The sequence below is a fragment of the Balaenoptera ricei genome, chromosome 7 (genome assembly GCF_028023285.1).
Source record: "Balaenoptera ricei isolate mBalRic1 chromosome 7, mBalRic1.hap2, whole genome shotgun sequence".
Classification (NCBI taxonomy): Eukaryota; Metazoa; Chordata; class Mammalia; order Artiodactyla; family Balaenopteridae; genus Balaenoptera; species Balaenoptera ricei.
In genome coordinates, this window is record NC_082645.1 from 112,645,348 (window position 1) to 112,659,422 (window position 14,075).

At 41.2% G+C, this 14,075-nt stretch overlaps 2 protein-coding genes across 22 annotated transcripts in view; one reads left to right on the forward strand and one right to left on the reverse strand.

Annotated features, from left to right (window-relative positions):
- TRIP12 (thyroid hormone receptor interactor 12) overlaps positions 1-10,711 on the reverse strand; it is a 145,892-nt gene extending 135,181 nt beyond the window's left edge. For 9 of the 21 annotated variants that reach the window (XM_059928873.1, XM_059928872.1, XM_059928870.1 and 6 more), the window contains exon 1: positions 10,400-10,710. The gene's annotated coding sequence lies outside the window, so the exon portion shown is untranslated. Of the gene's footprint in view, positions 1-9,782; positions 9,890-10,074; positions 10,255-10,399 lie in introns of those variants that run through there. The other 12 variants (XM_059928880.1, XM_059928877.1, XM_059928876.1 and 9 more) reach the window with 5 other exon arrangements.
- A 243-nt stretch (positions 10,712-10,954) lies between these two features.
- Positions 10,955-14,075, forward strand: part of FBXO36 (F-box protein 36) — a 100,282-nt gene continuing 97,161 nt past the window's right edge. The window contains exon 1 of the mRNA XM_059928883.1: positions 10,955-11,133. Coding sequence (XP_059784866.1) covers positions 11,038-11,133 — 96 coding nt within the window. The 5' untranslated portion in view covers positions 10,955-11,037. The remainder of the gene's footprint in view (positions 11,134-14,075) is intronic.

Genomic DNA, 14,075 nt, shown 5'->3' on the forward strand with positions numbered 1-14,075 from the left:
TACATCACTACTGACTATATTAAACACACTTACAGCGAAAGTCACATCACAAGGGTAACAAAACAAGGAACTGAATTCAGAATTCTATGTGGGCAAGTATACATGGATGCAGATAACATGACTATTCTGAGAAATATCTTGGTAATATTTTTACCATATTCTCTATTCCAAACAGCTAGTCACCTGATGAGGCATCTGAGTTATGTCTCAGAATTCAGCTTAAGAGTTTTTATGGTTAATTTTGTCCCCAAGTTTACCACCCTCCCTAATGAGACTATAAACTCAAAGTCAAGGACCACATTTGTATATCTTCATCATCCCATACCTTAACCTAGGACTTGAAATAATAAGTGTTCAAAACTACTTATAATAATGCATACCACTTGCTTATTATTCATATATATTAATTCTATCTCCACTGCTAACTTCAGACTAACTTCACTGAGAACAGAGATGTCATAAATGGTTGTTTTTCTAGATTTGAGAGTATTGCTAATTCAAGTCAAGAAACATCTTTAAAAATCAATGCAGCAGTTGCTGAAACCAAGATAATTTCTTCCCTTGTACCATGATGCTAATACCAGCCCTTAAAACAAAAATCCTGGGCTTCCCTGGTGGCGCAGTGGTTGAGAATCCGCCTGCCAATGCAGGGGACACGGGTTCGAGCCCTGGTCTGGGAAGATCCCACATGCCGCGGAGCAACTGGGCCCGTGAGCCACAATTACTGAGCCTGCGCGTCTGGAGCCTGTGCCCCGCAACAAGAGAGGCCGCGATAATGAGAGGCCCGCGCACCGCGATGAAGAGTGGTCCCCGCTTGCCGCAACTAGAGAAAGCCCTCGCACAGAAACGAAGACCCAACACAGCCATAAATAAATAAGTAAAATTTAAAAAAAAAAAAAAAATTTAAAAAAAGAATCAGAGCCTCTGTCCAAAGTGGCCCTGAATGATTAAAAAAAAAAAAAAACAAAACAGAAATCCTTGCAGAATTTTTTAGAATTATAGTTTTACTAAATCATCCTCGGCTTCACATTCCTTAAAAGAACTATGGATTAAGCCATTCCTAATTTTAAAGCTCTCTTAAGTAATATGGAAACTTCCCAAATCCTTTACTATAGCATTATATGTTCAAGTAAACTCAGCAAGTATCCTGAAAAAGTTCTAACTTTCTCTAAATATAGTAAACTCAAGTTAACTGCACAATTATGAATCCTCTTAATTTTAGTAACAAAAACCAAAGCATTAATATGCTGAATATAAGTAAACACATGAGTGAAGCAGAAGGCCCAGCCCACAGAAGAGATAGAAAAGCTGCTAATTCCAGCAAACATTAAGTTTACCAAAACCTCAGCTGATGCAAAAAAAATAAATTGAATATCACCTAAAACAGGTGCTACAACGAAGATCCCAAATGATGGTTTGTTATCTCTTCAGTGATTCCTCTCAGTAGTTTGTGTAATGAGAAAGATACCTGGGGAAAAAATGGCATGGCCTAATATCCAGGCAGCTGAAAAGTAATACTAGCTGGTTAGAAGAGGCAGAAGCAGATTATCTTACAGTGCCACACCAAAGGCTGAAATTCCCCAAGTCTTACTTCATAGCAGTAACTGGAAGGGCAAAACTTGTCAAAAGGCAGGGTGAAGAGATGAACTCTGCAATTAAAAGTCTAGTTTTCTGACAAAAGTATTTTGAGGCCAAAATGTGAAAATCAATACTAAAATTCCTAATGACAGTTGAGAAATAATTAGCAAACAGGTCTGATCCCAAAGTTAAGAACTACTGAATCTTCTCAAAAATGAGCCTAATTGTTGCCATCTACTGGGAGAAGGGCCCAAATACTTTTTGATCTGAGATGGAAGGGCAGAGATTAGGTCTAATTTCTCTGGAGACTAACCCACCCGCTTTCCCTAGGTGGGCAGAAGAAATGGAAATACATGCTTGATAAAGGAAAAAACTAGGAAGCTGCATGACTGTCTTGCAGAAAAATAAGCACTACTGCCTGTTGCAGCAGTAAAATAGAGACTTCACAAATGTTTTTATTCTGAAGTCCACAAAACCCCACAAATTTTGTACTATACAGCCTTAACATATTATTTTATGTCATAAACTTGCACTAACAGCTAGCATCTCTGCTATCCCCACATAAGGAAAAATCAAGTTAATTCAAACTACAGACAGCAAAGTCTACAAGAACATACTAGAAATAAAAGCTGCTAAAGAAAGCTAAATATTATGGCTACCAGACCCCCAAATAAATATTCTCTTTTGCTTTATTTTCCCTTCAGCCACATGTAACCTGATTTCCCATGTTTGAAATCCTGTTGTACGTACTTTTGTAAAAGTAAAAGGGGTAACAAATAGTCTACTGTGACATCAACCAGAGTGCGAGGCAAATATTTTATTAAAATATTTAACTTGATTAATATTAATTTGCACCTTTTAAAAAATATGTAAAAACTTAAACCACAATTTGCTTTTGTTTTAAACATTTTTTTAGTGCATTAGATCAGATACTAAGCAAAAGGTTTTCCTATAAATAAGACTTGACAAATAACTAACTGAGTAACTCACAAAAAACATGTATTAATTCTTAAACAGTACTGACTTTTTTTAAATCTCTGAATAAACAATAGTTGAATGAGTTAAGGGAAAGCGACTGCCAGCTTCCACTAAAGGAAGAATTCTGTGACTGAACAGAGGGGCAGTGGGAGTCATTTAGACACTTAACCAGCTCCTGCCTACAGAACAGAACTTTTTAAACTATTAAGCAGGGAAACTGAACAAGAAGTTTGACCTCCACTGCTTTTATTGCCCCAAAACTTACCACAAAGACCCTTATATGCAGTCCTAAAAAGGGAAGCAATTTCATAAAAAGAAAAATAAGATCTAAAAGCACGTTTAGTTTTCTTTTCAGTTCATTTACAAATTAAATATCTTTTCACGTTGTCACTGCCTATTCATGTATCTACCATAACTTCAACATGTCTATTTAAATCGAATTTCTTAATCTCCCATTTAAGAACCTCAATAATTTCAGCCCAAATTTCCTGTTATTTCATAAATGTGGACCCTCTACTCCAGAGGGCCATTAGACCCTCGCCACAACTACTCCTTTAAGTTCCCAGTCCTTTCTACACCTATCCGAACAATCAGCGCCAGCTCAAGCCCCTCCTCTCTCCATAAAGTCTTCCTCAATAACTTCAGTCTCTCTCTAAACTTGAGTACTCACTGTATAAAACTCAACTTTGTACTTAATAACAAATGTGCACAATGTTATATTCTTTTGACATAATTTGAGTTTATCTGCAATATTAGTACATTTTGAAATAAGACATCTCATTTTATGTCTCTTAATTTCTCCTCAGCACTCTCCAAGAGGGTAAACCTTATATGGAACCAGAAATGCACATGCATTCGTTACTGATGAAATATGTGTATAATGAAGGCACTTCCAACAATTTATTCAGTACAGCCAAAAAAGCATGCCCTAATTCATCTGTTTCTTAAATTAGACTCTCATAGCAGGTTTTCTAAATGCAGAAAACTTGCATTTAGAATATTTACAGAATACTTCCCTATGCTAATTATACATAGTTATCAAGTCAGTTTAAGAATAAAAGTGATTATCAACTAAATGAAACATAACGAAACTCAAAGGACAAAAACTAAGTCCTTTTTGTATTCGTCCCAGCACAGTCCTGTGGTGCACAGTAAGCACTCGATAAAAACTTGTAATGATAAACAAATTTCATCTACTAATGAACATAATCCCCAAATGCTAAACCTGGGGTAACCAAGTCACTAAAACAGTCTAGTGCCTTAACAATCCCTTAAGTACCTGATTTTAATGAGCCTAATTCTGAAAATTTTATATTCTAGGATCCTACACTCAGCTACCAAGCCCTGAAAAACTAAAATAAGCAAGTTGAGGGAATTCCCCAGCGGTCCAGTGGTTAGGACTCTGCACTTTCACTGCTGAGGGCCGGGGGTTCAATCCTTGGTCGGGGAACTAAGATCCTGCAAGCTGCCAAAAAATAAAATAAAATAAGCAAGTTCACAGTAAACTGTGTCAATACTTTACTATTACTTCACAATATAGTTTCTCAATGTGTCACCAAAATGAACTCTACCACTGCCACCTACCATGTACAACACATTATGTTGGAGCCTTGTGCCAGCCTCTGTAAGGAGAGAATAATGGGACCTCTACCCCCAAGAAGCCAAAGATGATATCATAAAAAAGATGTAAACAACTAATAAGACAGACTGTGAAAGCCATAACTGAAACAAATAAAATGTTGTAGAAGGGAGAAGGGGAGAAGAGAGTGAAGACTGAAAATCTTACAGGAGCTACTGAAAGAAAGTTAAGGGTGTTTGGGATTGACATATATACACTAATATGTATAAAATGGATAACTAATAAGAACCTGCTGTATAAATAAATAAAATAAAATTCAAAAAAAAAAGTTAAGGGTGTACATGTAGCTACAAAAGGTACAAGATGGGGGAGGGGTGACAACCCAGGTAGACAGACAATCAAAGCCAAGGCAAGAATGAAGTTCCTGGGTGTGTACAGAGAGGAACAAACAGCTCAATCTGACTGCATGCAGCCAAGAGTGCAAAACAGGATTACAAAATACTGGGGCCAGAGAAGTTATAGAATTTTCACATATTTGCTGTTTACAAGGCAACTACAAGCACGTGGGTTTCACAAATTTTTTTTAAAAAGGGGGCTGGGGGAGGCCCTCCATATGATCTCCATGAACCTGCTCTCTAAGGACACAAAGCAGCTTAAATTACAACTCAACAGTGAATTTCAAATAGGCTATCTGTACAAACTCACTTTGGGTTTCCAGGGCATCACACATGTTTACCAGTACGAGGACTTCAAAATGAGTTAATGTGACCTTAAGACGACGGCACAAGGTACATCTATTTATTCAGAATGCTGCCCATGGGTGGAATGAGTAGGAGTTGTGAAGTCAGGGTGGAACTCACTGGTTATGACAGCCAACAAGTTGATTAAGATACACATTGAAATGCTGTAACTTGAAGTCTTGAAGGCTTGTTGATAGACACTTCAGCTTATAAATAGCATTCAAGAATCCATGTAGGGGTAATAACATTATATTTATAGAAATAAATACACCCTTTCTAAAAAGAAACAGAGTAAGCTAAAATGATGTATAAAACTCAATTTTATAATTAACAAACACGCACACTGTCTCAAAACATACTTAGGGCCTCACTGAAGCATTTAAGTGGTCAACTAGTACATGCAAATAATGGACAATTAAAGAATATGAAATGGCTTGCCCTAATTTTTTTTAATATGTATGATTCAAAGTAACTTGCAGTCTCTAAAATATATACCAACAGATTAAGAAGAAAACTCCCAAAATCTTGTTAGCATTAATAGTGACCAAAAATGTTTATCGAAACAAATCAAATAGGACATTACATTAAACCATTACAAAATATTTTCACTTTCAGAATCATCTTATTCACACAAGACTTATTCCTTTAATAAACATTTAAAGAATCTTTATTAAGGGCCAGGCACTGTGCTAGATTCTAGGAATAGAGGAATGACTAACTTCAAGAAATTCATAATCAACTAAGGAATACTATTCTATGCTCAAAATAGTTTCAAGTAGAATACCTACATACATAATATTGATAAAAGTATGTTCTAGGTAGAACAGTGTTAACAAATGAGGGAATGGTCAATGCAGCAATGAACCAGTGCAGGAAGGGCTCTGTGTTCCAATCCATCTCTGTAGCCTAATCTCCTGAAGAGCGTCGAGCATTCAAGCATTTATATGACAATTAACTCTAGGGTCAGTGGCCATAACCACATGTTTCAGGTTAGGCACCTGAAGCTCACAAAGGTTAAATTACTTGCCCAAGGTCACAAACATAGAAAAGGCATTGCCAGAACTGGAACCCAAGTCTTTTACCTTCACATCAGATATTCACTTGAACAGTGCTGTTCATTAATGAAAGAACAGAATAACAGGCAGCTTTTTTACTCTAGGCCCCTAGAATGACTTTTTAAATCAAGCATAACTGCAAAACTGACTATTAACAGCTCCTGCACACTCAAGACAAAACCGGTAAGTCTGAAAAATCGCCAAGAAGCTTTTTCTTCTGGCCAATCCAGTTTAATGAAACTACTGAAGAATCAAAACCAAAATCTCAAAGTCCTCAGAGAAAAACTATCGAGCAGACTTATTTCAGTCTAGGAAACAACTTCTTTTGCCCATACCCTGAAACTATCAATAAATTGGGATAAAGAACTGCATTTTTAAAAATCCAGGACATTAGTCAAGTTAAGTTTTACTTAAATAAAAATCAAAAGACTGGTTCGGCATCAGTATGCTTATCTATTTACCATAAATAACAGCAAGCACACACTGTGTACAGAGTAACCTAGCAGACCAGGTCGAGACTGTAAAGAACAATTTGCTAGAGGTTTATGCCTTTAAGAAATCTGTAGCATAGCTGTCTGAACTATATCCAGGCACTAAAAGAAAATACACAAATGTAAAGCTAACACTACATGTTAAGAACTACAAGCACCAAGATTATATAACAACCTACAAATTATATGTCTTATATAATATCCACCAAATTCCTACTCTTCCACCCTATCCAGACACTCTGATGGCACAGTAGTGAGGAAGATGTGAGAGACTGTGAGCACTCCACCAAACAGCATCCTGAGAAATCTGCGGGGGCCAAGAACCTTTCCAAGCAGGAAGACTGGCTGCATTGCCAGCAAGGCCAGGCTAACATTATTGGTTTGGAGTGGGTAGGAAAATGGGTGTTATTTTCAATCAGGTTTATGAGTTTACCTTCAGGCAAAACACAATGACATTTAGATAATCCTTGCCCTCAGGAAGCATATAAATCAGTCAGGGAAACAAAGGCAATGCATGTCCACAAACCTAGCACTATAATCACAAAATGAAGCATGTATAGATAACAAAGAAATAAAAGGAAAAGATTATGGGGTAGAAACTTTTGAGGAAGTGCTTGTGAGTTGCAGTGAACCTAAGACGATTCAAATGTGGGAAAAGTGCATGTCAGGCGGGCAGTAGCAAGAACCTGAATGAAGACGAAAAGCAACAAGCAGGTTGCTTTTTCAATTTGAGTCCATCAAATTACCTCAGCAAACAGGCAAAAATAAAGCAGCAATTGGTATCACATTTGCTCAAAAAGAACCCCACCCATCCACTTAAAAGAATTAAAAACAAAAAACTCCCCAGATTCTGTAAAGAAAACAGATCAAGATTCAGAAATGTTTTTCCTTAATTGTAGTCTCTGATATTAGAAAGTCAATTTCATAAAAGCCACAAACCAGAATAGGTATAAATTTTGTCCATAATAAAAACACAAAGAAATCTGTCTGAAGTTTCTCTCAACAGAATTAACAATGTTTGGTGAACAAGCATACTGATGCAAAAAAAAAAAAAAAAAAATTACTGTAACATAAAAATTGGGCCCAAGTTCCACTACCAATCTAGCAGCAACTTCAAATTATAAAGTGCTATAAACTTCATATCTCCAACCTACCTTACACAGACACCGCCTACCACCACCACTGAGGAAAGTTAATCTTTTTGTAATTACCTCAAAATAGATAATGTAATTTTCTAAAGCTAATGACAATTGTCTTAAACTTACTTAGCAGTTTGTAGTTTTTCACAGCCATTATATCCACTGGATCTCACAACCAGCCGGTAGGTAAGATAGGGACTACCCACCCCCATTTTACAGATTAAAATAAATGGAGGCCAGATAGGGTCAGAGAACAGCTCAAGGTCACACAGCTACTAACTGGCAGTGTTATGAATTCCCAGGCCAGCATGTGTCTTCTTTGCTAGGATGATATCCTTAAAATAGGATCATACAACCTTAACCAGATAACAAATGCAGTAAGCTTGAAAGTTACAATGGAAAAGTAAACATTACTTCAAATTTACTTTGCTAGGTGAAAGCACTGATTTTACCCTGGCCTAGCATCCCATTCATCTTAAAGATATTTGTTTAGCACCTTCAGGAACTCTAGTTGCCAAAACTGTTCTAAAACGTTTAGAAACTAAATGAAAAATAAAACAAAAAGCCTGTTCATGGACACAAATTAAATAGGAAACGTCAGCTGAACAGACTTAAAAACCACTCAAACTCCTGAAAAAACTGGGAAGCGAATGGAAACAATGATAATCTTCATTACAGTTCTTCCATTCTTATGGATATTGGCACATTCACAGAAAGGCAGATGTGGACAAAGCCCACAACCCCCAGCCATGTTAATGTGATCTCTTTAAGCTTAAAATAAATGAAATAAAAGCTCCCCAATTTCACAAAGATGACATAAAAGCTGGGGCTGAATGTGGAGTAGGGAGTTTCTAAAACAATTGGAAACTGTGCCTCCTCTAAAATTCACACTTAATACTGATCTCTTTGCATGCTCTAAATATGAAAATAAGCCTCAATAAAACCCTCTGCCATTTATCGTCTCTAAACCTCCGATAATACCACTCCTCAGCTCTAACTGCTCCCCCCCCCCCCCGCCCCGGGTAAATGCGACACACACAGGCCTCATACATAGGCCTCTTGCCTTTTTCTCTAACAACTAGGACCTTTGTTCCGAACGTTGGTTTTTTACCCCACTCAATAGCTCTTTCAACTTTCTACCCCGTATTTTTTTGTTTTGTTTTGCTTTTGGAGAGGAGATTCTGAGCCTCAACTTTCCGGGTCTTTAACAAACGAACTGCCAAAAATAGCTGAAGAGACTGGAGAGGAACAGAAAGTTCAACACACCACGGAAGGGCCTACAAACCAGAGGAAAGCCCGGGGATCGGGTGAGCCGGCAGTCCAGGCAAGATCGGGGAAGGCCGACGAGGAAGGGAGGCAGCAGGGGAGCAGTCAGACGTCCACTCGGAACAGATCCACGGCGCTATTAAACGTCCTCCCGCCCCACACAGCCCCACGTTCCCACACTGACACTCTCTCTCCCCCAGTGACCTAACGAAGCAACTGAACCATACCCACCGCCAGGCACGGAGCTTAAGCTACACCTCCTCCAAAGTAAAACGGCGTTATCAAAAACAAACCAATCTGTCTTAAGGGTTTAGGAGCAGCCCCTTCCGTTCCCTCCTCGCCACACGGGGTAACCAGTTCCCTCCCGTCCCCCAGCAGGAGTTCAAATGTCTAAGATACCCCCCAGCCCCCCGCGCCCCACGATGTGCATGTGTTTTTAAATCTTTATTTTTTTTTCCTCCAGCAAATGAAAGATTTCTCTTATTCTGAGGAAAGGAGCAACACGAAGAAAGGACAGGATTGGGGATTTTACCACCTTCGTTATTTGAACTCCCCTCTAACTTGTTTCCGAACTAGAAACCCACTCACTATGCAGGAGGATGGAGGAGAGAGGGAGGGTGAACCGAATGGACAAACGTTATAATAGGTTTTATGTAATCCACATATAAATTAATCGCCTGACTCGCTCTGAATGCTAATACGACTGGCGCGACAATTGGTCCACCTCCCTCCCACAGGTCCTGACCCCCTCCCCCCAATTTCCACGCTGATCTATTTAGAAGGATACTCTGCTCCTCTCGGCCAAGTTTCTCGGTCTCTTTCACGCCCCCCTGCATCCTCTCTCGGCGTCATCCTCCCTCAGCCTCAACTTCCCACGGCTGAAGTAACTGCTCGGCGCACACCCCGTCTCCGGCCTCGCCCGCCCTCAACCGTCCCCTCAGCAGGAAACCCCTTACTGCGGTCTAAAGTCACTCCGGCCTCTCCCTCCTCTGACCCTCGCTTCCCACAACTGTTGTCACACGAGCTGCTCCCTAGTTTCCATTTCCGGGCCGTCCCTGGCCCAGGAGCCTCCCCTCTCCCGGTTTCCGGGCCCCCCATCCCATTTCCGGGGAACCCTTGCCGTCTTCACACCCCCCACCTGCACTTCCGGCCCCCCACTTTCTCTCTTCCTAGACGCCCTCCCAGCTCCAAAGCCCACTTCCGGCCCCCCCGACCCCCGCCGGGCTCCCCCAGACCGGCACGCCTTACCCCGGTTCCGTGAAGGGCCCTCCTCATTGCGCGAGGCCGGAGGGAGCACCCAGCGACCCCCCGCTCCCGCCCGGCCCCGGTCCCTCCAGCCGCGGTCTCCCTCGAGCGCCTAGCCCGTAAACCCCCAGCCCGGTCCTTCCGCGGCCCCGCCGCCGCTGCCGCCGGGAACAGGCCGAGCAGGGGCCGAATCGCGGCGATGACACAACCGAGCTTCCTGGGACTTTCTGTTCCAGCTCCTCCCCCCCCCCGCTACCCCCCCCCAACCCCTCAGCACAGCCCCCTCCCCCAGGCCTGGCCCCGCCGCTCGGAACTGCGGCCCAATTACCTAGTTGGGCCCCAAAGTCTCCGGTCCGGACTCGGTGGCGCGGCAGTAACTTCCACTCGCTCCCCCCACCCCCCCCCGGCGGCAGCGTCGGCGGCGGCTCCTCGGGTCCCTTCAATTATCAGCTGAGCCGCAGCACCGCTCCCGGCGTGAGCCTCCGTCCGCACCGCCTCCCTCCCCGCCCGTTCCAACACCCTCCGGGAACTACTTTTCCCTTCGAATCAGCCGGACGGGCTCGTCCGCGGGACAGGCCCCGCTGCCTACTCGCAGCCCATCACATCGCCCCTCCCTCCCCCATCGTCCGGCTCGACTTCCCCAGCGGCCTGCGATCTCCTCCCGATCCCTTCGAGGGACCAGGAAGGGGAATGTGGTGCTTCGCTTGGTATCCCTCCGCCGGGGTCACCCCCTCCCCTCGGTGGTAGCAGGAACTAATTCCCCTTCGGGTCACCCGGGACCTCAAGGTGGAAATTTCACGGCTCAGAGTTCCCTCTAACCCTTGGAAGAGGGGACAATCACCCCAAGTTAGAAACACCCCGCCAGGTCAATAGTAGGGTTCGATTTAAACCAGGGCTTTTGCCCCATGACCCCAATCAGGCCCCGCCCCTTCCTGGTTGTCTTAGCGACGGTGGTGGCGTCCCAAGATGGCGTCGTGGCTGCCGGAGACTCTGTTCGAAATTGTAGGACAAGGCCCGGCGCCGAGCAAAGACTATTACCAGTTATTGGTCACCCGGTCCCAGGCAAGTGCGAACCGCGGTTAGCCTCTTTACTAACTCTCTGCCCGCCCCGGTGGAGCCCGGAACGCGAGCCGCGCTAGGCCGAGAGCGGCTGTGGCCAGCCGGAAGCGCCGGGTCCCTGCTTCGAGCCGGGAGATTTCCCTCGTCACCTCGGCCTCCTCTGCGGGCCCGGCGGCCCGCGTGTCCCTTCCCAACCCCAGCCCGGCTCGTACCCGGCGAGCCTTCTTGGCCTCCTCACAACGCCGCCCGCTCCCTTCTGTCACCCCGGGTTCCTACCCGCAGAGTTCGCTCCGCGCGAAAAGAAAAACAGGCGTCCCTGGCTTGCGTGCAGCCTCACCTCAGCGTGGGAAGGAGGGAAAGAAAGACTCAGCCAAGTGTCCCAAGGAGGAGCCGGCAGGGGAGGAGAGAAAAGGAAGATCTCTTTTCCAGGGGAGGGTTTAATTATGGGGGATTTTTCACATCTTATTGTGGTCTTTACGAGTACCAAGGCCACATCAAAACTTCCTTATTTCTAGTAGGAATTGAGCGTTGAGAGCTTTCTCCTTACCTTTTCGGAGTCCCTTCTATCCCACTGAAAGTGTGCGGGGGGTGGTACAAAAATGTTTCAGCTGCTCTGCGCGTCAGCCCCACCCATAATGACATCTGCTTCACAACAATAAGACCGAGGATTATGTTATCGCTCAAGTAACCATCGGCCTATTTTTATGACTACTTTAGCTGTTTAAGGTGGGCTTTGTGGATGATTTATTATGCCCATGAAATGATCAAGTTAAATGGGTCCTCCACTCGGAACTCGTTTCTGATTCCTCGCTGAGCTTACACCTGTCACCGAGATATTCGTGCACCTTGCACTTTCAAAATTGGTATTCCTAAAAAATGAAATTTAGAACTTGGTATATATTTGTTTTGGTGTACGTATTGAATATTTCATCAGTTTTTTCCATGAGCCCTTCAATAAAATAGACAATGATTTTTAGAGCTTCAAAAGCATCTTTTAAAATAGAAATAATGTATATTTATTTTTAGATCTAAGATTTATAAATATTACAAGCGTAATATCAATTGATAGCCTATCGAACTTCAATTTTTAATTGAACATTTTTTAAGAAAATTTTTACATATTTAATTGGAATTTCTTTAATTTCTTAAAGACAGAAATTTAGTCTTCTTGTACATTTATTTTAGGATTGACTGTTTTCCATTTGCTATAAGATATATGATCCTAACAATTCTTCACATCTAGCATGAGTGATTGAAAGCAATATTTTATGTATTCTGACTTCATTTTCTATTTTATCTACCTCAAGTTAGAATGTTCTAATTTTTACTTTACAGCCTTTTCCATAACTTGTTTTTAAAAATTGTTTGAGTGTTTCTTATTCTTGAGAGTCTGGTATTATAAGTGTATTATACTGTAATGTTGTAAGCCTCAACAAGCTAAATTACTTGTTTACCTTTCTGTTTTAGAAAATTAACCATAGCAGTCCTCCTGGTATTAGTTTTCCCCAAGAATGGTTCTGTTGTTGATGTTCTTCAGACTTTGCTCCCTAGTCTAACTTGGGCGCATGCCTTCCTTCAATTACTGTTTCACGACATTTTTCTTGCCCCTCCCCCAAAAGTATTCTTAGTTTTTTTTCTTTTTCTTTCTTCTTTTTTTTTTTTTTTTTTTAAACACGTCAGGAACTCTCATCTATTTCAGGCCCTATTTTTTTTCTGTCCCGTTGCTTATATGTAAAATCCTTTTCAAGTTCTGATCTTTTTTCTTTTTTAAAGCAGACCGAGTATATTCACTTCAGTTCTACCAGTGAGAGTTAATCTCAAATCTGATTAATTCACTCTCTTTTTAAAGTAAAATTTGTTGTAAAAAAAAAAAAAGTAAATCCAAAACATAGTCTTTTCAGTCAACCATCTTGAGAATATGCTAGTTTCTAACCACAAGATAAGTTTTCTAAGTCTCAGCACAGGAAACCAAACATCCAGTGAGAGACAATCTGACATAAATAAGTACTAAAAGACTAGAATTACAATGTGTTTTATGAGATGGACTTTTTTCTGGAGTGACTTTCTAAAATTGATTCTTGTACATTTTTTCTCTTTCTTTCTGCCTTTATTCCCCAAAATGTTGTGTATTATCCAAAATATGCTCCAGATTTAGATGGATGCTTCTTTCACTGTGATTCCCTTTTTTATTCTTTTTCATTGCTTTTATTTTTATTGGCTTTAAATCCAAATAACTGCACCTTTGACATTGATTTAAAGGCATATATATCTCTCATTAGCATCATACCACCATTGCCATAGTTCAAAATATATAAACATTGTACATTAGTATTTCCTTTGCCTTCTTGCTTATACAGTGACATTAAAATCATACTTTTATGCTTATAGAGGCATTTCCAGTTAACAACTTGATGCCATGATTTTTTTTTTCTTTCAGAAAAGGGACTTAGAGAATATAACTTGAGGTCAATATAGCTTAATTCTCAAATCTGATCTTTACAATGATGATCCAGAGACTTAGAAAAATCAGTGCCCTGCTTTCTAAATCAAAGATTTACCCAATTATTCTTTACTCCAGTTCTATATATATAATATAAATTATATTGGTTTCTAATTCTTTGAAAACTAGTATATTCATAGTGAGTTAGGACTAGAAAGAATCTTGAATATTACTTAGGCCAGGGATACTTCACACTTAGCTTCTAAGAAAGTCTTAAGTTGTGTTTCTGAATGAGGATCGTTTCCTTAATTTTATTTTATTAATTTTTTTAAATATAAATTTATTTATTTATTTATTTTTGGCTGCGTTGGGTCTTTGTTGCTGCTCACAGGCTTTCTCTAGTTGTGGAGAGCGGGGGCTACTCTTCATTGCGGTGCACAGGCCTCTCATTGCGGTGGCTTCTCTTGTTGCAGAGCATGGGCTCCAGGACATGCGGGTTTCAGCA